This window comes from Dasypus novemcinctus, chromosome X, assembly GCF_030445035.2.
Source record: "Dasypus novemcinctus isolate mDasNov1 chromosome X, mDasNov1.1.hap2, whole genome shotgun sequence".
Classification (NCBI taxonomy): domain Eukaryota; kingdom Metazoa; phylum Chordata; class Mammalia; order Cingulata; family Dasypodidae; genus Dasypus; species Dasypus novemcinctus.
In genome coordinates this window covers 70,496,970-70,521,148 of record NC_080704.1, presented here as the reverse complement: position 1 = coordinate 70,521,148, position 24,179 = coordinate 70,496,970, and the positions used below count along the sequence as shown (strand labels likewise).

Genomic DNA, 24,179 nt, shown 5'->3' with positions numbered 1-24,179 from the left:
ATTATCCACAATCTAATCAAGTTTGATTCACACATTCCTTCTTTTTTAATTTAAAGAAAAAAATTATTGATATAAAACCTAAAATATTTTTTTTCCAGAAAAATAATTATACAATGCATTTCATCTATCATGTTAAAATATACATTAGAATTGTAAGAAAATCACATCAGATTAGGTAGGCAGGACTCAACTCTCTCACAAAAACAATGAAGAAAGAGGCAAAAGCTGTTCAAGGGACCTGCTTTGGGGATAAGCAGACAAGGACAGTGATTCACAACTCCCAGGAGGGTGAGCTAGAGAGAAATGAAGAATACAAAACAACTAAACATCCCAAAGATTTGAGTTACCAAACGCCCATGGTGGCTGGAAGGGCTCCCCTCCTCCACCCCCAAGATATTAAGCTGTGTTAAAACTCCTAGCTCACTGCAGCTGACTGAGAGAGGAACAGAAATCGTCCTCACTGTCAGCTGTTACAAGAAGCAAGGTAGAGGGTGTTGGGGGATTTTCCTTAAGTGAATTTGGCAGCAGAGCTCACTTTGAATCTTGGCTCTGGCCAGACCAAAACACAGGAAAACTGGGAATGAAACCTGTGTGTTTCAGATGAGCACAATTTTCTGACTGTTCTGGAAATTGCATGGACAAATATTGCTTTTGGTACTTTCTGTACTCTTACTCCTGAGAGAAAATCTGTACCTCATTAGTGAGTTCTTAGCACAATTTTGAGAACTTAAGATGGGCAATTTTATAGACTTAGAATAAGTTAAACCAAATATCAATGAAGAGCTGTGAAAAAAACAATAGACAAGAGGGAGGAATTGGCCATCAGAGTAAATTAATGAACATATTCAGATCTGTAGAAAGTAGCAAAAAATTACAAGCCATACTAGGAAACAAGAAGGATGGCCAAGCCAAAGGAATGAAGCAAATAGCCTGATGAAATATAGGATTAAGACAATTAATCACTGATAATTAAACAATACTCCTTAATCAATGCAAAGAATTGGAAGAAAATATGGCTTAAGAGATAAAGGATATTAAGAAGACATTGGGTGAGCATAAAGAACAATTTGAAAGTGTGCAAAGAAAGGTAACAGTCCTCATGGGAATGAAAGACATGATTGATGAGATAAAAATATATTAGCAGCACATAAGAGCATATTTGAATACCTCAAACACAAAATTAATGATTTCAAAGACAGATCATCTAAACACAAAAAGGCAGGAGCACAGAAAAATAATAGAATGGAAAAAATGGAACAGTGCTTAGGGAATTGGATAACAATGTGAAATGTACAAACATGCATTATTGATGTCTCAGAATGAGAACAGAATGGAAAAAGGGCAGAAGGAATATTTGTGGAAATAAAGACTGAAATTGTCCCAACCCTTATGAAAAACATAAATATCAATATCTGTTGGCCTATCCCCTCAAACAGCTGTCCTAGAAGCTCAGATAGCAGGCTCCCGCCTGGTCGCTTCCCCCCTTCTCCCCCCCGCCCCTAGCCTCTCCGCTTGCCCTCTGCCTAGCAACTAATCGCAACCACCTATCGGAAGGCAGTACCCGCCTGCACCAATCCCCATCCCTATAGACAGCAGAGCTAACCTAATATCTGCCCCCATCCCTAGTAACTGCTTACGGCAACCAACCACAAGTCTGCCCATGCTTCTGCCAATCCCCTACCGCCACGTCTCCCCCCACCCTCTGCGTCTCCTATATAACCCACTATACTTCCTCAATAAATGGGACTTGCACACAGACCTGGTCTCCGCGGCATCTTCCTTTCCCCCGCCGTGCGTCCTCCACACCTGAGAACCCCCGAGGCCGTCTGCCGCGACCTCGAACCCCGCTAAGGTGCAGCCCTCCTGACCCCTCCAGTCGCCCCCGTCAGGAGGAGAAACCCCCACATCTCTGGCACCCAATGTGGGGCTGGTCCAACGCGACTGACGCCCCACCCCTGTGGGACTCCGCTCCCACCACTCCGCCGTGCTCTCAAGGTAAGGACCCCCATATACCGACCACCAGCAGATAAGATGGGCAGGCGTCTATCTTCCCATCAAGGGCTGCAAGTCAGGGCACTTGCTGGCCTTTTAGATACTAATGGTGTCAGGGTTTCCCTACGCCAACTGCAAAAGTACTGGGACCTCCTTCTACCCTTCAATCCGTGGCTGGCCACCTGCCACCTTTGGAGCCCAGAAACTTACACACGCCTAATTGATCGCGTTACCTCCTCGATGGAGAATGACGGCAGGTCGTTCCCCCCGGGCCTTCTGCCCACGCTCGTGGCCATCCGTGCTTGTCTTCTCGGCGCGCCCGCTCCGAAAGATGCCTATTACAGCAATTCGCGAGGCCCAAAGCAACCCCTCAATTGCGACTCCAAAGAGGGGGAGCCGCCTCCCGATGATTCCGACAATGAGTCTCTGTCAGATCAGCTTAACGCCGATCTTGAGAGGAACCCTCCTAAAGGCTGCTGCCACCAAGATGGCGAACTTCCTCCTTCTTCTCCGCCTGAAAAGGGGAAGTTCCCACCAAGGGGGCAGGCGGGCGGAAATTCCAGCTCCCTATACCCACCCCTTCCTGTCGTGGCGCCATCTTGGAGTGACCCAGAGGGCGGGCCACCACCATCTTATAAGCCACCGGAAGTGCCGTGGCCGCCATTTTGTGGTCCGCCGGAAGGAGGGCCAACGCCATCTTGGGGACAGGCCGAAACGTCACCGGAAGTGCCGCGGCCGCCATTTTGTGGTCCGCCGGAAGGAGGGCCAACGCCATCTTGGGGACAGGCCGAAACGTCACCAGAAGTGCCGCGGCCGTCATTTTGTAGCTCACTGGAAGGAGGGCTAGCGCCATCTTGGGGGCACGCAGAGGCAGCAAGGCCGCTGGCACCATCCTGAGTGGACACCGATACTTGGACAGACTCTGGGAGCCCACCGCGCCACGCCGGCAGCCCCCCCACTCACCCGCTCATGGCACCGCCGCCTCTCCCTCGAGAGCAGCCTAGTCCTGCAGGCTGGGGCCAGCCTCAGTGCGCTCCGTGCATTCTGCACCTCTATCCGCTGAATACCAACCCAACAGCACAACGCCCGCAAGAATGGTATCCCTTCACTCCTGATGAAATCAAGAACCTCTGGCGTGCAGTGAAAGAAGACGGACTCAGTAGCCCTTACGCTCAGCAACTCTTAGAAGAGCTCGGCACACAGGCAGCCGTCCCATACGACTGGGTTTCTCTAGGCCGTGCCATTCTAACCCCAGGGCAGTTCATTGAATGGAGAGCACACTTTCAAGCTGAAGTGGAAAGGCGTATTGCTGAAAATACTAGAGCTGGCATTCAAGACCCTACAGAGGCCTACACCGGTACCAGATGATTCACTGACCCCGCTCGTTACAGAAATGCCCCACCCAGGTTTTGGCTTCGGCTCCGAGAAGTTGCCCTCCGTGCCTTCCGCAGCGCCGCCACCTCTAGGCCTCAGAAATTCACTCAGCTGACACAGGGCAAGGATGAAGAGTTCTCTACCTTCGTCTCAAGAGTCGCTGAAGCCTGCAAGCGTAAAGTCGTCGGGGAGCAAGCCCAGCTAGCTCTCGCCAGAGAGCTCATCTTAGAGGGAGCGAACGAGGTTTGCAGACAGGTCATCCTCACCATGAGAGACAAAGGGGTGCATGATTGGGTCCTGGCCTGTCGCAACCTTGATCCACAAGCCACCTCTCTAGCCAAGGCTATAGCTACAGCCCTCGCCATCTCTTCTGACTGCTTCAGATGTGGAGAGACAGGTCACTTCACCCGAGAATGCCCTCACGCTCGGCCCGCCGAGCCGCCCCATGCGGTCACTGCTCCAGCTATTCCACCTCGCCGCCGAGGACCACCCACCCTGTGCCCCAGGTGCGGGAAAGGGTACCATTGGGCACGTGACTGCCACTCAACCAATGCCAACCAGCCGCCTTTAAACACCTCCCGGGGCAGGCCTCAGCCCCACACCCAAGAGGCCAAAATGCCACGCCCACCTCAACCGTGATGTGGACTGTTCCCATTAGAGGGACAAAGCCCCTCATGGAGCTTAAAGTAGAAGGCCAATGGCTAGAAGGTCTACTCGATTCCGGAGCAGAAATCTCCTGTATCCCATTTGAAATCGCTGCCTTCAACCACTGGGCCCTTGAGCAAGGGCCGCAAGTCATTGGAGCCACGGGCTCCTCCGACTCCTGGAGGTGTGCCACTGCCATCAAGTGGGAGGACAGAGAAGGCTGCCATGGCCGCTTCTGCCCCCTCATACTCTCCACCATCTCAAACATTCTCTGGGGCCGAGACATCCTCGAGCAGATGGGAGCAATTCTCACCACGGCAGCCTCCGCAGTCCAAAAGTCCCCCCAATACTAAGCGCCACTGTTCGTCTTACACCGCCTGAACCTGTTCCTCTACAATGGGACACAGAGGAACCCATCTGGGTTGAGCAGTGGCCTCTCCCATCCCATAAATTGAGAGCTCTTGAGACCCTCGTTCAGGAGCAGCTACAAGCAGGACACATTGAACCTTCCACCAGTCCATACAACTCACCTGTCTTTGTAATTCTAAAGAAGAACAATGGAAAGTACCGCCTCCTCCATGATCTGCGGGAAATCAACAGACACATCAAGCTGATGGGCTCACCACAACCAGGGTGTCCGCACCCCACCGCAGTTCCTCAGTATATGCATGCAGCAACCATCAACATCAAAGACTGCTTTTTTTCTATTCCTCTCCACCCGAATGACTGTCCACGGTTTGCCTTCACCGTGTCACGGACAAATCACCAAGGAGCGGCACAGCGCTACCAATGGAGAGTGCTTCCGCAAGGGATGCGCAACAGCCCTGCCATCTGTCAGCTCTATGTCGACCGTGCTGTTGCTCCGTTGCGCAAACGGGCATTTATCATCCATTACATGGACGATTTGCTCGTTGCCCACAAGGACGCTCAAGAACTACAAAGTGTCCTTCAAGACCTTCTTTGTCTCCTCGCCCAAATCGGTTTGGCTGTCCAGCCGGACAAGGTTCGTCTTCAACCACCTTTTAACTTCCTGGGATTCTGCTTCCATCACACCATCACTCCGTTAGCACCAGAGCTAACCATCCCGCCAAAACTTTCACTCGCGGAGCTGCAGCAATTATGCGGGCAAATCAACTGGCTGCGGTCTGCGCTCCCCATCACCACCGCCCAGCTCCAGCCCCTCTTTTCGCTCTTGCAGACCAAGGGCCAACCTCCAGAAGCCGCTACTCGGAAAATTACCATCACTCCGGCGGCCCGAGCAGCCATACAGGCGGTCAATGAAGCACTAAAAACCTGCAGACTTGAGCGACATGATCCTGGCAAGAGCATCCAAGCTCTCGTCCTTCCCATGCGAGGAACAGCCACCGGACTCCTCTGGCAAGATGGGCCATTACTTTGGGTTCACATGGCGAAGAGCAAGCTTCCAAAGATCTGCCCGGTTACTCGAGCATGGATCACTCTTGCCACCGACCTGGTCTACCAAAGTATGCACACCTATGGCATCCAACCCGTTTGAATAATCTGGCCCTTCGATGCCAGGGCCACCACCAACTTGCTCCAGCATGATGCAGACATGCAAGTCCTCACAGAAGTGTTCAGAGGTTCCTTTGACAACCATTACCCGCATCACCGGCTCCTGAAGGGCATCACTCAACTGCCCTTCTCCCCTTGCTTCCATCCGCTTCCCGCACGGAAGCCTATTCCTCATGCTGTCACCATCTTCACTGACACCTCCAAGACCAGCTACGCTGCCATCATTTACACTCCCTCAGCTGGGAAGCCGCGGACTCTTGTGTTCACCAACGCATTCTCCGTCCAAGTAGGAGAATTGCTCGCTGTTGCTGTTGCATTACATGCGTATGCGGACCAACCCTTGAACATCTTCACAGACAGTTTGTACACCCTACAAGCATGTCGTGCCCTGCCTCTCGCCACCTTTTTCCCAACAGACTCGCCCATCGACAAGGCACTCGAGTTCCTTCAGCGTCAACTAGAATCTAGATGTCATCCATGGTTCATCTCACACATCAGAAGCCACTCTGGCCTCCCAGGCCCACTGACCGCCGGAAATGAAGCGGCCGACCAAGCCGTAAAACCTTCCACTGCTGCCGCTCTCACCAGCCACACGACACCTCAGCCTCCCAACCATGGAGATACTATCAACCAAGCCAAACTTCTGCATGCGCAGTTCCACTTCTCTGTGCGCTCCATTCACCGGCTCTTTCCAGACCTGCCTATAGAGACTTGTAAGCATCTAGTATGCTCCTGCCTCACCTGTGCTCCTCTCCTGCCCCTTGGGCCTCTTCAGCCGCAAGGAGTCAACCCCCGCTGCCTCCGCCCCAACTCCAGGTGGCAAATGGACGTCACACACGTCAATTCCTTCGGATGGCTCAAATTTGTGCACGTCGCTGTTGACACATTCTCGCACATGTCCTACGCCGTGCCCTTGCCTGGAGAAACAGCAAAGCATGCCATCTGAGCTCTGCACCAAGCCATTCTCTTCATGGGAGTGCCCTGGGACCTCAAGACAGACAACGGCCCTGCCTACCGAAGTGCTGCCTTCGCGGCCTTCCTGCAGCTCTACAAGATCACCCATCACTTCGGCATCCCACACAACCCGCAAGGACAAGGCATCATCGAGCGTGTCAACCAGCATATCAAGCTCTTGATCCACAAAGAAAGACAGGAAAATCCCTTAAAGACGCCAGGAGACGTCATCACTTCCTGCCTTATCCATCTTAATCTCCTCTCTTTTGATGAGAAAGGGCTATCTCCCGTCCATAAGCACTGGGGCCCCTCATACCGCCCCACCCAAGCCCCTCTAGTTCACTGGAAAGACCCCAAAAATAATACTTGGCAGGGGCCAGCCCCCCTCCTTGCCCAAGGGAGAGGTTTTGCTTGTGTCTTTCCAGATTCCGAGCCGCAGCCTCTTTGGATTCCGGGATGCCTCATCCGGCCGGTCACTGACCAAACATCAGAGAGCCCACCGCCAGCGGACGAACCTACTCCACCTGTACAAGAAGAAAGCAATGGCAATAGAGCAGAAGGCTGAAGCTCGCCTGTATCCAGTCCTTCTCCTCCTCATTCCTCTTCTCCCGCCTACCTTCTCCAACCCCTCACACCAACCCTTCAACTGGACGTTGTACCTCTGGCAGCAGGAAGAGCTCCTCGCTGAAAATATCACCGCAAGTGCTCCTTCCTTCACAGTGCACATATGCAACCTCGCCAATCTTCCTGTCACCGGTGGTGGCTCCCTTCGAGACATCACACACACGACTCACCGGTGCTGGTACAGCTCACTTACAGGCCTTAACGGCCCCTATAATAAAGCAGTCTCAGGCTTCTATATTTGCCCTTCCTTGGCCAAAGGCTGCTATGACCCTGCACACTATTACTGCCCCTCCTGGGGGTGCGAAACCATGGCCTATGGGTGGTCGGGAGCTCCCAATAGGGACCCCTACCTCTCCCTTTCCTTTAAGCGCGAGAAGAACAGCAAACCCTACTGGAGCAGCATTACGCTCACTGTCAAAAACCCTGAAGATGAAGCCTGGCTAGATGGTCGCACCTGGGGAGCCCGACTTTACATGAGCACCTACCACTACGGTGCCTTCTTCATTGTACAAAAATTTTCAATTCCCACCCATTCCACCCCAGTGGGCCCAAATCAAGTTCTCAATCCTCCACAGGCATGGCCTCCCTCTCTGCCCCACTCCGCCTCGCCCTCTCCCTCGTCCAGCACCTCCCTCACAGCTACTCCTCTTGGCTCCCACTACCCCAAGCCTCGCTTACTGCCTACTCGGTACTCCAGCCCTCTCATCAACCTAATCAAAGCCTCATACACCTCACTGAATATCTCCCACCCCAACCTCACTGCGAATTGTTGGCTCTGTCTCTCCCCCTCTTTTCCTCTATACGAGCCTGTCGCCACCAACCTCGCCTTCAGCGAATCCTCTGAACATAATCCTGCTGAATGCATTTGGAACACCTCTTCTATCCCCTTAACCTTTCAATCTGTTTCCTCCACAGGGTGCTGTGTTCATTCACGCCAAGGTTCCCATCCCCTCCTAGATGCTTGCTCCAACTACTCTTCTCCCAGTGTTTCTGCCAAATTCTTAATCCCCCATAACACCTCCCAATGGCTTTGCACCTCCACCGGACTAACCCCCTGCCTCAACGTCGCCACCCTCAATGCTACCAATGAAACCTGTCTGCTCATTCTTCTAGCCCCTTGAGTCCTTTTCCACAGTGACGAAGGATTCTTCTCCTCCCTTCAGAGTCGAAAACTCCCTGCTCACCTCCAGAAGAGAGACCCCTTCACCATCCTCACAGTTGCTACCCTTCTAGGTCTCGCCAGAGCAGGCACGGGGATCGCCGCTCTTTCCACACAATCCTCTTCCCTTTCCTCCCTCAGGCAAGCTGTCGACAGTGATATCTCCCACCTCCAAACCGCCATCTCTCATCTTAAAAACTCTCTCAATTCCCTTTCTGAGGTAGTTCTCCAAAACCGCCGGGGCCTTGACCTTCTCCTCCTCAAAGAGGGAGGCCTCTGTGCCGCCCTTGGAGAAGAATGTTGTATATATGCCAACTCTACTGGCCTCGCTGAGGACAGCCTAAGAAAGGTCTGAGAAGGACTAGAGCGCGCCAAAAAGAGCGCGAAGCACCAAACTATGCTTCCGGAGTATTCCACACCCTCCTCCCATACCTCCTTCCCTTCCTAGGCCCACTAATAATGATTTTCCTAGCTCTTACCATAGGGCCCTGGGCTGTCAAAAAGATCATCCAGCTCACCAAGGACCAAACCAATGCAATCCTCACGTCCTTCATGCGCGTCCAGTACCATCAGCTCGCTACCGAAGACAGCCCCCCCAACGGGCCCTGCTCAGCCCGCCCCAAGAAGAAATCAAGAACAACCCAACACCTAAAAACCCCGCGACACATCCCATTGCACCCCCGGCCCGCGCGTTTCCCACCTTAACAGCCAACCCCATTCCCCTCCCCAGCCGGCGCCAACACCACCGCCAAAAACCAAAGAATCCAAAGCCCTCATTCTTGCGTTCCTTCAAATCAATAAATTAGAAGGGGCAAATGTTGGCCTATCCCCTCAAACAGCTGTCCTAGAAGCTCAGATAGCAGGCTCCTGCCTGGTCGCTTCTCCCCATCCTCCACCCCCGCCCCTAGCCTCTCCGCCTGCCCTCTGCCTAGCAACTAATCGCAACCACCTATCGGAAGGCAGTACCCGCCTGCACCAATCCCCGTCCCTATAGACAGCAGAGCTAACCTAATATCCGCCCCCATCCCTAGTAACTGCTTATGGCAACCAACCACAAGTCCGCCCATGCTTCTGCCAATCCCCTACCACCACGTCTCCCCCCACCCTCTGCATCTCCTATATAACCCACTATACTTCCTCAATAAATCGGACTTGCGCACAGACCTGGTCTCCGCGGCATCTTCCTTTCCCCCGCCGTGCGTCCTCCACACCTGAGAGCCCCCGAGGCCGTCTGCCGTGACCTCGAACCCCGCTAAGGTGCAGCCCTCCTGACCCCTCCAGTCACCCCCGTCAGGAGGAGAAACCCCCGCAAATATCCAAGAAGGACAATGTACCCCCAAACATAATAAATCCAAATAGACCTACCCCAAGACACCTACTACTCAGAATGACAAATATCAGAGATAAAGAGAGGATTCTGAAAGCAGCAAAGATAAGAAAAGCATCACATACAAGGGAACTTCATAAGATTACGAGCCAACCTCTCATCAGAAACCATGAAGGTGAGAAGAAGTGGTATGATATATTTAACAACTGGAAGAGAAGAACTGCCAGCCAAGAATTCTATATCTGGCAAAACTGTCCTTCAAAAATGATGGTGAGCTCAAAGTCTTCACAGACAAACAAAAACTGATAGATATTTTACCAAAAGACCAGATTACAAGAGATATTAAAGTGAGTGTAAAAGCCTGAAAGGAAAAAAACAATAGTTAGAGACTTTGAGAAGAGTAGAGAAATGAAGATTATTTGGAAGGGTATTGTATTTGTCAGCCAAAGAAGTGCTGATACAAAATACCAGAAATTAGTTGGATTTTATAAAGGGTATTTATTTGGGGTAGGCACTTACAGATACCAGGCCATAAAGCATTAGTTACTTCCCTTACCAAAGTTTATTTTCACATGTTGGAGCAAGATGGCTGCTGACGTCTGTGAGGGTTCAGGCTTCCTGGGTTCCTCTGGGCTCAGCTCTTATGTTTTCTCCAAAAGGTCAGCTGTAGAGTATGAGGCTCTCTAGGCTCTGCCTTTCTCCACAAAGTAGGCTTTGCCTCTCTCCACAAGGTCAGCTGCAGATTTTCAGGCAAATGGCTCTGTCTCTCTCCACAGGGCTCCAGCTTATGACCAGCACCAAACTCCAACATCAAAAGAACCCTCCACTTTGTCCTTCATCATGCCTTTTATCTGTGAGTCCCCATCCACCAAGGGGCAAGGACTCAATGTCCTAATTACAAGGCCAATCAAAGCCCTAATCATAACTCAATCATGCCCAGGTACAGACCAGATTACAAACATAATCCAATATCTATTTTTGGAATTCATAACCATATCAAACTGCTGCATGTATATTAAAGGATGAAAAGACAGACAATAGTATGATATGGCAACTAAAACCAATGGACAAAAATGGATGATGTAAGTAATGCTTTCAGAGTAATAACACTGAGTGCTAATGGCTTGAATTCCCCAACCAAAAGACATATATTGGGGAGCAGAAGTGGCTCAAGCTGCTGAGTGCCTGCTTCCCACATGGGAGGTCTTGGGTTCAGTCTGTGCTGCATCATAAAAATAAACAAAGAGCAAGCAAAAGAAAAATCCAACTCAGGGGAGTCAAAATGGTTCAGTGGTTGAGCACCAGTTTCCCATACATTAGGTCTTGGGCTCATTCCTTGGCCCCAGTATGATTAGAGGAAAAGACATAGACTGATAGAATGGTTTAAAAAATATATAAGCCATCTATGTATTGTCTACAAGAGAATCACCTCATTTGTAAGAGCACAACATGGTTAAAAATGAAAGGTTGGCAAAAGATGTTCCATGTGAATAGTAACCAAAAAAGAACTGGAGTAGTGATACAAATATCAGACAAAACAGATTTTAACTGCAAAACTGTTATAAAGGAAAAGAAGGTCATTATATATTAATAAAAGGGGCAATTGACTAAGAAGAAATAAACATACTAAATATTTACACACCTAACCTGAGTGTCCCAAGACTCATGAAGTACACACTGACAAAGATGAGGGGAGAAATAGATGTTCTACAATAATTTTGGGGGATTTATACTGAGTAGAGTATCTGAACAGGGGATAAATTAAGTAACAGAGAGCTTTAATAATAAGATAAATGAACTACCCTAACAGACATCTATAGAATATTGTACCCCAAAACAGCAGGATATACATGCAAGTGCTCATGGATCCTTGTCCAAGACAGGCCATATGCTGGCTCATAAGACATATCTCAATAAATTTGAAAAGATTGAAAGATCATAAAAGAATGAAGCTGGAAATCAATAATGGACAGAAAAAGGGAAAATTCATAAATATATGGAGATTAAACAACAAACTCTTAATCACTGGTACAAAGAACAAACTGCCTGAGAATTCAGCAAATATCTTGAGATGAATGAAAATGAGAGCACAACCTATCAAAATATACAGGACACCGAAAATGCAGTGCTGAGAGGGAAATTCATAGCCATAAATATATAAATTACAAAAAGCTAAAATTGAAGATTTAGTTGCACACCTGGATGAACTAGAAAAAGAATATCAAACTAATCCAAACCAAGAGGGGACATTACCATTGACTCCACAGAAATAAGAGAAAACAAGAGGATTTTAAGAATGACTGTATGCCAAAAAAACAAGGCAATGAAGAGGAGATGGACAAATTGCTAGGGACCCACAAACCACCTACACTAACTCTAGAAATATAGACCTACCAAACAAATCACAACTGAAGAGTTTGAAACAGTTATCAAAAACCTCTCAAAGATGAAAAGCCTGGGAACAAATGTTTCACAGGCAAACTCTACCAATCATTCAAAGATGATCTAATACCAATCTTCCTCAAGCTCTTCCAAAATATTGAACAAGAAAGAATGCTACCAATCTCATTCTGTGAAGCTAACATCACTCTAATGCCAAAACCAGAAAAAGATACTATGAAAAAAAATATATAGACCAATATCTCTAATGAATATAGATGCAAAAATCCTCAAGAAAATGCTTGCAAACCGAATCCAAAAGCACTTTAAAAGGGTTATACAGCATGATTAAGTAATTTTATCCAAGGTATGCAAGCGTGGTTCAACACCAGAAAATCAATTAGTGTAATAACCCCATTGATAAACTGAAGAAGAAAAATCACATGATCCTCTAGATTGATGCGGAAAAGGCATTTGACCAAATACACCATGTTTTCTTGATAAAAATTCTCCAAAAGGTAGGAATAGAAGGAAGCTTTATCAATATGGCAAAGTGCATATATGAAAAAGCTACAGCTAGCATTGTAATTATTGTTGAAAGTCTGAAAGCTTTCCCGCTGTGATCAGGAACAAAATAAGGAAGCCCACTGTCACTTATTATTCAATACTGTGATAGAAGTTCTAGCTAGAGCAATGAGGTAGATAAAGAAATAAAAGGCACCAAAATAGGAAAGGAAGAAGTAAACCTTGTACTATTTGCTGATGAAATGGTCCTATATCTAGAAAATCTTGAAAAATCCACAAAAAAAAGCTATAAGAATTAAGAGATCAATTCAACAAAGTGGTGGGATATAAGATTAATATGCAAAACTCAATAGTGAAGAACCTGTGTGTCTCCGTGGCACACAGGAACACCAGTACCTGGGGTTGTATCTACTTTGGCTGTTTCTGGGATCCAGGTTCTGTGGTCATGGCAGTTGGCTTTGGAGTTCAGTGCCTTGTCAGTGGGCCCTATATGGGAATTTGTGTTCCTGAGTGTGATGGAGTTAGACTCAGATGTGACCCTTTTATACATGCCTTTTCTGTCACTTTTACTGAACCTGTGGTTGGTGCTGGGGTTAGGGTAAACACAGGAGACTTGAATCACTGGACTGATCATGGTCCAGCCAGGCCTTGAGCCTCAGAAGAGTTGCAACTCCTAATCTCCATTTCACTGGACTTATCCAAGTCAGCTAAGTGGGAGGTGAAGATGGTCAACCACCACAACAGGGAACCAAGAGTGCCTACAACTGCAAACAGGAAAATCACATCAATCAACCATGTGGGATCTAAACCCCTTCATGATATAAAGGTGGACTGGATATCACCATTCCTGGGTCCACAAGATGGAGGAATAAAATATGGATTAGTGTGGACTTATTGGTGTTCTACTATAGAACTATTGTGACTAGTAGTGGAAGAAACTGTAAAATTGATGTGGAGAAAATGGCCATGGTAGTTGCTGAGGGCAGGGAGAGGGAAGAAGAGGTGTGATATGGGGGCATTTTCGGGACTTGGAGTTGTCCTAAATTATATTGCAGGGACAGATGCTGGTCTTTATATATTCCTGCCATAATGCCTTGAATGTACTGGGGGAGATTGTAAACTACCATGTAAACTATAATACATGCAGTGCAACAGTGCTCCAAAATGTATTCACCAAATGCAATGAATGTGTCACAATGATGAAAGAAGTTGATGTGGGGTATGTGGGAACCTCTTATATTTTTTAACATAACATTTTTTGTGACCTATGTGTCTTCAAAATAATACAACAAAAAATAAATAAATGCTAAAAAAATTTTTCACCAAAAATGTACAAAAGTCTATAGGCTAAAATGTAAACCATAATGTAAACCAAAATGGAACCATGTTTGATAGCTATGTTTCAGTATCTATACCAGCTGCAGCAAATATAACATAAACATGTTTTAAAAAACTCAATAGCATTTTTATACACCTGATGTGCAATCTTTTTTATGTATTTTAATTTATTTTTTCCTTTTTAAATTATCTTTCTTTTTTTCTATCTCTTTATTTTTTAAATGATACATTAAAAAAAGTTCCCCATATACCTCCCCACCCCACTCCTCCCACATCAACAACCTCTTTCATCATCATGGCACATTCATTGCATTTGGTGAATACATTTTGGAGCAGTGTTGCACCACATGGATAGTGATTTACATTGTAGTTTACACTTTCCCCCAGTTCAGCGAGTGGGCCATGGCAGGACATACGATGTCCAGCATCTGTCCGTGCAGCACCACCCAGGGATACATAGATCAAACACAATGTTACGTTAAAAAATGTAAGAGGCTCCCATATATCCTACTCCATACATCCACCCCCCACTCCTCCCACATCAACTTCTTTCATTAGTGTGGTATATTCATTGCATTTTATGAATATATTTTGGAGCACTGCTACATAGCATGGATTACAGTTTACCTTGTAGTTTCCACTCTCCCCCAGTCCATTCAGTGGGTTATGGCAGGATATATAATGTCCAGCATCTGTCCCTGCAATATCATTTAGGGTAACTCCAAGTCCTGAAAATGCCCCCACATCACATCTTTTCTCAGTAGTTTCTTAAACTTTATACCCAAAATACAAACAACAAAAGAGAAAATAGATAAGAGGACCTGCTCAAAATTCAACACATCTGCACCTCGAAGGAATTCGTCAAAGGAGTGAAAAGATAGCTGACTCAATGGGAGAAAATATTTTGTAATCACATATCTGGTAAGTGTTTAATATCCATGGTATATAAAGGGAACATAGAACAAAACAATAAAAAGACAAACTATCTGATTTTAAAATGGGCAAAAATCTTGAAAAGATAACTGTCCAAATAAAAAATACAAATGGTGAAGAAACACATGAAAAAATGTTCAACATCACTAGTGATTACAGAAATGGAAATCAAAACTACAATGATATATCATTTCACACCTATTAGACTGGCTGCTACTAAAAAGTTAGAGAGCTGTAGTGGCTGGGAGAGGATGTGACGATACAGGAATGATTATTCACTGTTGATGGGAATGTAGAATGGTACAGCCACTGTTGAGGACTCTTTGGCAGTTTCAAGGAAGTTGAATATAGACTTGCCATGGGACCTGGCAATACCATTGCAATACCATTGCTAGGTATACACCCAGAAGAACTGAGAGCAGTGACATGAATACACATCTGCACTCTGAAATTCATAGTGGTGTTATTAATGATAGCCAAAAGTCCAAAAACTGATGAATGTATGAACAAATTGTGGGATATACACACGATGGAATATTATACATCAGTAAGAAGAAATGAAGTTACGTATCATATAAAGACATGGATGAACCAAGAGGACATTATGTTGAATGAAGCAAGCCAGACACAAAAGGACAAATACTGTATGATTACACTATTATGAACAAAATATATTATTACATTCAAGGAATTAATAATTAGAATACAGGTCATAAAAAATGGAATGAGAGTAGAGAATGGAAAGCTGAGGGTTAATTGGTACAGAATTGTTTAAATGGTTGTTTGTAAATCTTTGGAAATGAATGGAAATGGTGAGAGACTATCGTACAGTTTGTGACTAGCAAAGCTATTATATGGGTATGACTGGTTAAAAGGGAAAGTCTAAGGGTATTTATATTACTAGAAGGAAAGCTAAAAATGCAACATGGGACTGTAGACCATGATGAAACCTCACACAAAATATGAATAAGGGTAATATTGCATATGTGACTATTTTTATAAAATATAAACGCAAATAAAATAGAAAGAAGGAAACAGGATAGTGGTTATGTATGGCGGGGGAGCATATAGGGATTGAGAGGTGCTGAGATTTGTTTGTTTGGTGTGTTTTTACATTATTATTATTACTGGAATAATGAAAATGCTCTGGGAATGATTGTAGTGATTAGTGCAGACTATATGATTATACTGAATACCAGTGACTGCACAATTTGGATGGATTTATGCTTCATTAAGTTGTATCAATAAAATTGATTTGTTAAAAAATATTTAAAACAAATTCATCTGGGATGTATTCTCTGTTAAGTTTGAGGTTGGGATCCAATTCTAATTTTTTTCAAAGTGACTATGTCACTGTTCAAAATACCAGTGATGGAATATTTATTTCCCCAGTGATTGGAATCTTTATTATACAGCAAAAGTTACTAGAGGCAGAAAAGCTGCATGGAAGGGGAAATTGAAACAATGTAAGGCAAAGTGGGCCCAAGTCTGAATAAGTGGAGGGAAAAAATTGGCCTACAGTGCAGGGGAGCATTTAAGCAAATCCTTGCCCTGGGAAGGAAAAGTTGTTTAAAAACAAAGAGAATAGCCCAGGACTCCTGGAGTTGAAAACAAAGACAGGAAATCCTCTCCTGAAGGGACTTTAAACCAATATGGATGAATCTTGAAGACATTATGTTGAATGAAAAAAGCAAGACAAAAAAGAACAAATATTGTATGATCTCACTGACTTGAAACAATTAGAATAAGCAAACTCATAGAGTTCAAATCTAGAATATGTTTTACTAGGGATTGGGGTGGGATAAGAAATGGGAAGTTGAGGCTTAAAATATAGTGTTCCTATTTGCACTGTTGAATTGTTTTGGTAAGGGATAGTGTTTATGGCAGCACAACATTGTGAACACAATTTACAGTGCTGAAATATATATCTGAATAAGATTAAGAGAGGATATGCTAGATTGGATATATGGTAAAAGAATAAAAATCTGTTTTTAAATCCATGGAACAATACTACACATTGAACCCTAAGCTAAACTATGAGCTTTAATTAATAGTACAATTGGAACAGATGTTCTACATCAATGCAAGATGTTGGTGATGGAATGGGTTACAGGAATTCTGTATTTATGTATTACTATTCTGCAAACCCACAACATTTCTAATAAAAATTTTTTTAATTAAAAAATGAATCAAACATCTAAATATAAGTTCTAAAACTATGAAATTCTTAGAAGTATGTATATGTCTATATCTGCATGACCTTGGAGTAGGGAACAGTTCTTTGAACATGATATCAAAAGCAAAAGTGATCAAAGAGGAATTCTGGGAAGGTGGCATCGGATTAGGTTGGCAGGCTCAACTCACAAAAACAATGGAGGTAGGGCAAAAAGCTGCGTGAGGGAGATGTATGAGGGTGCTGCTTTGAGAATCTGCAGACCAGAAGAATTCTGTGCATCATCCAGGAGGGAAAGGTACAGAAAGACAAAGAGGCTGAAATGAAGACCATGAGTTATTTGCCCCCGTGGCTGGAAATGGGACCCATCCCCCACCAATGCAAACAGCCTCAGTAAAACCCATGTCTCACCGTGGCCAAATGAGAGAACTGATGTCTTCTTCCCTGTAAAAAGGGAGGGTGTGGCAGAGGTGGGGAGAGGTTTCTCCAGTGAGTTTCAACATCAGAGCTTGCTGTGAACCTCGGACCTAACCAGCTCAGAAACTGAAGGATGAAAAAGGCACTTTGCGGAAAGCTTTGGTGAAGAGCACCACGTGCTGGCAAACCAGGAAACTGTAAGAAAATAAAATCTTTCTGTAGTCTCTCATGTCCCAGGAGTTTTAAATCTGGTCTATACTTCATTAGTTTTGGTAACTTAAGCTGGACAATTTTAAATAATTAGAATAATAAAATAAAAATAAAAGAAAAGCTGTGAAACAAAACCACTAAGCAAGAGAGAGAAACTGACCATCAGAGTATATTCACCAGCATACTCAGATGTCTAGACGACAGCAAAAGATTTCAAGACACATTAAGAAATTAGAAGATATTTCTCAAACAAAGGAACAAATAAAATATCTTGATGAGATGCAGGAATTAGGACAATTAATAAGTGATGTTCACACATATCTCCTAAATCAATTCAAGGATTTGAAAGGAAATATGACTAAATAGTTAAAGGATGTTAAGAATACACTTGGTGAGCATGAAGAAAAATTTAAAATCCAGGAAAAAAAGTACCAGAGCTTATGGGAATGAAAAACAAAATTAATGAAAATAAAACATTAAAGGCAGTTAGAAAAGTTGAATTGGCTGAGGACAGATTTTAGTGAAATAGAAGACAGAGCATCTGAACTAGAAACCACAGGGGAACAGAAAGAGAACAGAATTAAAAATACTTGAACAGGGTCTCAGGGAATTGAATAACAATGCAAAACACACAATAATACACATTATAATTGTCCCAGAAGCAGAAGAGTACTGAAAAGGGGCAGAAAGAATATCTGAGGAAATAATGACTGGAATTTTCCCAATCCTTATGGAAGACAAATATCAGTATCCAAGAAGGACAATGCACCCACACAGAACAAATCCAAATAGATCTATGGCAAGACACTGATATTCAGAATATAAAATACTAGAGATAAAAAGAAGATTCTGAAAGGCTCAAGAGAAAAGCAAAGCATCACACAAAAGGGAAACTCAATAATACAAAGTTTTGTTCTCTCATCAGAAACCATGGATACAAGAAGCAGTTGTATGATATATTTAAGCTACTGAAAAAGAAAAAATGCCAGCCAAGAATACTTTATCTGGAAAAACTGTCCTTCAAAAATGAGGGTGAGGAATTCTAGGAAGATGGTATCAAAGTAAAAAATCAAGGCTCAACTCACAAAAACAAGAGAGGAAGAACAAACAAAATGCTCTCTGATGGAGCAGCTTTGAGGATCTGCAGACCATAAGAGTGCTGCACATCATCCAGGAGGGAAAGGGACAGAGAGACAAAGAGGAAAAATGAAAACCATGAGTTACTTGTCCCTGCACTCCTGAGGCTGGAAACAGCCCATAACCTCCACCTTCAAGGTGAATAGCCTCAGTATAAACCCTGGCTCACTCCTGCAAACTGAGTGTGGAAAAAAGGTTCTCCTCCCAGGGAGGAACAGAGGTCTGGAAAAGTTAGACAATGTTTTTTCTCTAGTGAGTTTGGCCAGCTGAGCCAGCTTTGAATCTTCCCTGTAGCCAACCCAGCAAGTGGAGTTTGCAAGTGACCCATCAAAGGGGTGTTGAAGGGCAAATAATAGTGGAACAGTCACCCAGAAAACTCAGAGAGAAAGTTTAAAGGACAGGAAAGATAAGAAGGGTAGAACGGGGGGGGAGTTATATAAAAATAATAACGACCACAGCAAGTGCAGAAATGGGCCCAGGTAAAGGGGAAGAGGTATTAGATAAGGAAGGCTGTCACAGCCAACCACCATGGAAGAGAAAGCAAACATGTCAGTGAGGGGGCAGACTAACAGCACTGGAGAGAAGGAAGCCAAAAGAGATATCCTGACTGCAATCCTGGTGGAATGAGAAAAAGAACAACAAACTAATCCCAAAGCAAGTAGAAAGAAAGAACAAAAACTAGAGGAGAAATAAGTGAAACTGAGAAACAAATTAGAAAATTAAGAAAAACAAAACATCTTTGAGAACATTAAAAAATAGACAAATGTTTAACTAGACTAACAAAGAAAAAAGAATATGCAAATACATAAAATAAAATTTGAAATAGGATATCACCACTGACTCCACAGAAATCACAGAAATAAAGAATGTAATAAGAGGATACATTGAAAAAAATGTATGCCAACAAGATGGATAACTTAGATGAAATAGACAAATTTCTAGAAGCACACAAGCAGCCTATATTGACAAAATAAGAAATGGATTAACTCAACAGACCAATCTCAAATAATGAGATTGAATCAGTCTTCAATAACCTCCCAAGTAAGAAAAACTCAAGAACAGATAACTTTCCAGTTTATTCTACTAATCATTCTAGAAAGAACTAACAACATTCCTGCTTGAACTCTTCCTAAAAACAGAAGTGGAGGGAACATTGCCTAGCTCATTTTATGATGCCAACATCACCCTAATACCAAAGCCACATAAAGATGCCACAAGAAAATAAAACTACAGACCAATTTCTCTGATGAATCTGAATGCCAGAATTCTCAACCAAATCCTTGCTAATCATACCCAACAACACATTAAATGAATTATACACCACGATCAGATTAGTTTCATTCCTGGTATGCAAGGATGGTTCAACATAAAATTATTCAGTCAAATGCAGCACATTAATAAAGCAAAAGAAAACAATCACATGATAATCTCTACTGATGCAGAGAAAGCATTTGACATAACACAGCATTCTTTCTAGATAAAAACAATTAAAAAGGTAGAAATAGAGGGAAACTTCCTCAACATGATCAAAGGCATCTATGAAAAATGCACAGCTAACATCATATTCTGTGGCAAAATGCTAAAGGCTTTCCCTCTAAGATCTAGAACAAGACAAGGATGCCCACCATCACAGCTCTGATTTAGCATTGTGTTAGAAATACTTGTTTGTAGCACTCAGGCAAGAAAAAGAAATAAAAGGCACTGAGATCAGAAAGGAAGAAATAAAAACTCTGCTATTTAAAGATGATCCCCTGCATAGAAAGCCATGAAAAATCTACAACAAAACTTCTAAAGCTGACAAATGATTTAAGAAAAGTAGCATAATATAGGAACAACATGCAAAAATAAGTAGTATTTCTGTACGCAAATAATGAGCAATCTGAGAATTTTTAAAATTCCATTTACAATCGCAATAAAAGAATCAAATAGCTAGGAATAAACTTAACTAAAGATGTAAAGGACTTGTACATAGAAAACAACACATTATTATAGGAGACCAAAGAAGACCTAAATAAAGGGAGAATATTCCTTGTTCATGGTTCAGAAGACTAAATATTATTAAGATATCTGTCCTTCCCAAATTGATTTACAGATTACATGCAATCCCAATAAAAATTACAACATATTTTACTGAATTGGGAAATATAATTACAAAATTTATTTGGAAGAGCAAGTAGATCCGAATACCCAAAAACATCTTAAAAAATAAAAATGAAATTGGAGGAATCACACTACCTGACTTTATAGCATACTGCAAAGCTACAGTGGTCAAAAATGCATGGCATTGATACAAGGATAGACATGTTTAATGATGCAACAGAATTTAGTGTTCTGATATAAATCCTCAGCTATATGGTCAAATGATATTTTTATTTTTATTTTTTTTAAGATTTATTTATTTATTCATTTCTATCCCCTTCCCCCCCACCCCAGTTGTCTGTTCTCTGTGTCTATCCACTATGTCTTCTTCTTTGTCCACTTCTGTTGTTGTCAGCGGCATGGGAATCTGTGTTTCTTTTTGTTGCATCATGTTGTTGTGTCAGCTCTCTGTGTGTGTGGCACCATTCCTGGGCAGGCTGCACTTTCTTTCACGCTGGGCGGCTCTCCTTATGGGACACACTCTTTGCGCATGGGGCTCCCTATGCGGGGGACACCCCTTCGTGTCAGGGCACTCCTTGCGTGCATCAGCACTGCACATGGGCCAGCTCCACATGAGTCAAGGAGGCCCGGGGTTTGAACCACGAACCTCCCATGTGGTAGACGGACACCCTAACCACTGGGCCAAGTCCGCTGCCAAATGATATCTTTAAAAAACTACCAAGCCTACTCTACTGGGACAGAATGACTTCTTCAACAAATTAGTGCTTGGAGAACTGGATGCACACATTCAAAAGAATGAGAGAGGATCACCTTTTTACCCCTATACAAAAATTAACTCAAGATGGAACAAAGATCTAAATATATGGGCCAAGACCATAAAGTTACTATACAATAATGTAAAGAAGCATGCATGAGACCTTGTAGGAAATGGTTTCATGTATTTTTTTACCCAAAGCATGAGCAATGAAAGAAAAATTAGATAAATGAGATCTTCTCAAAATTAAAAACTCTTGTGCTTCAAGAGAGTTTGTCAAGAAAATAAAAAGGCAGCCTACTTAATGGGAGAAAATATTTGGCAACCACTTATAAAATAAGGGCCTAATACCCAGCATATGTAAAGACATCTTACATCTTGACAATAAAAAAAGGAAAAAAAAACTTAAAAATTGAGCAATAAATTTGAATAGATACTTTTCCAAAGAAGAAATACAATGGCTAAAAAGCAAATGAGAAGATGCTCAGTATCACTAGCTGTTAGGGAAATGCAAGTCAAAACTATAATAAGATATCATCTTACACCAATTATAATGGTAGCTATGAAAAAAGAACTACAAGTATTGGAGAGGAAACACTCATCCACTGCTACTGGGAATGTAGAATGGTGCAGGTAATGTGGAGGACAGTTTGGCAGTTCCTCAGGAAGCTAACTATAGAAGTATCATATGACCTAGCAATCCTACTGCTGGGTATATACTCAGAAGAATTGAAAGCAAGGACATGAATAGATATATATAAAATCAATGATTCATAGTGGCATTATTCATTATTGCTAAGAGTTGGAAGCAACCTAGTGTCCATCAACAGATAAATTGATTAGTAAATCATGGTATATACACACAGTGGAATGTTACTCAGCTGTAAGAAGGAATTCGGTGTTAAAACACATGGATGAATCTTGAAGACCTTATGTTAAGTGAAGAAAGCCAGTCACCGAAGGTCAAATATTACATGACCTCACTGATATGACTTAAGCAAATTGAGCAAACTGACGGAGCTAGAGTCTGGAAGATAGGTTATAAGGAGACAGAAAAGGTGTAGAGAGTAATGAGCCAATGCTCAATATGGGCAAGACCTATGATAAAGTGGAAGGGGGTGGTTGGGCAGTGGATGGGGTGATGTTGGTGCAGGGATGTCAGGGGAGTTGATGGTACTGGAAGGTGAGTGGGAGTAGGGGAGGGGGTTGGGTTGAACTATCTTTAGAACTGTGGGGAGGGCTGGAGGAAGGAAGAGGTGAACTCTGGTGATTTGTTGGTGCGTGGTTAATACTACAGTGTCGGAATGCTCTTTTGACAAATACAGAAGGAGAGAGTTCCTGGCACAGAATGTCAGTGTTGGGTGGATATTTGGGGTAAGATTCACCTAGGGCATCCTTCTATGCAATTTGAAAATGGTCTTCTTATCATAGGGTGTCATATCAGTGGGTGGAAACCCACCCAATAAACAAGATACTATTAAACTTTCATCCTGGGAGTCCGGCTATGTTCTCAGTTAGAGGGACAAGAATCTCTCAAGAAAATAGGAAGTGTTTAGTAAAAGAAAATAGACCACTGTGTCAAACCATCAATATTAATGTAACTATGAACCTTATTCTTGAAAAATTGAAAATTAGTTGTCATTGGTCCCAAGAAGAGGTGTAGGGAAGGATAGAATATATGGAACATAAGGCATTTTTGGGGAATTAGAATTGTTCTGTATGATCTTGCAATGATGGATACAGACCACTATAATTTTTTCAAAACCTACAAAAGTGTATGGTGCAAGTTATAATCCGTAAAATAAACCATTGACCATGGATAGCAGTGCTACATCAATATTTGTTCATCAATTGAAGCAAATGTACCATAATCATGTAAGGTGTTATCAATTGGGGAAAATGCCAGAAGGGGAGAGGGAGGGTTATAGGGGAATCCCCCATCTTTTGTTTGTGACTTTTCTGTAACCTAAAGTTTCTTTGAAAATAAAGTGAAAAAAATTAGACACTGGAGAAAAATACAGAAGAAATTGTCAGTGTACATAAAAGGTAACATATCTTATGGCAATGGACAGCATATAGAAAACATTTGAAGCATTTTCTGTATTTTTTATTTTTGTATTTTAATTGTATTTTGAATTATTTTGTTTTATTTTTTATTATTTTTATTCATTTACTTTGGCTTTGTTTTGCAGTCATATTTATTATAGGTCAACAGTAAATAGAAGGAGGGTAGAGAATGGAAAGCATGGGGAAATAAAGCACATCCAAATTGGAAAAGAGAAAATAAAACTCTTACTATTCACAGATAATGTGATCTTATATAGAGAAATTCTGAAATAACTAAAACAAAGTTTAGGGTTAATAAAATGAGTTCAGCAAAGTGGCAAGATACAAGACCAACAAGCAAAAATCAGTAGTGTGTCTATATACAAGTAATGAACAAGCTGAGAAGGAAATCAAGAAACTAATTCTATGTAAAATACCAGCAAAAAGACTCAAATATCTAGGAATAATTTAACCAGGAATGTTAAATGTCTGCATTCAGAAAACTACAAAACACTGAAAAATGAAATCAAAGTCCTAAACAAATGGAAGGACATTTGTG

The 24,179-nt window shown here is 43.2% G+C and overlaps 2 protein-coding genes across 14 annotated transcripts in view; one reads left to right on the top strand and one right to left on the bottom strand.

The window, feature by feature from the left end:
* ZC3H12B (zinc finger CCCH-type containing 12B) overlaps positions 1-24,179 on the bottom strand; it is a 786,782-nt gene that overhangs the window by 664,050 nt on the left and 98,553 nt on the right. The window lies entirely within an intron of this gene.
* LOC105744801 (endogenous retrovirus group K member 18 Pro protein-like) lies at positions 4,005-4,364 on the top strand. The gene has a single exon (XM_012520029.1). The coding sequence runs from the start codon at positions 4,005-4,007 to the stop codon at positions 4,362-4,364; it is 360 nt and encodes a 119-aa protein (XP_012375483.1).

Coding starts and splice junctions, on each gene's coding strand:
- LOC105744801 (XM_012520029.1), top strand. CDS start 4,005: ATGTGGACTGTTCCCATTAGAGGGACAAAGCCCCTCATGGAGCTTAAA.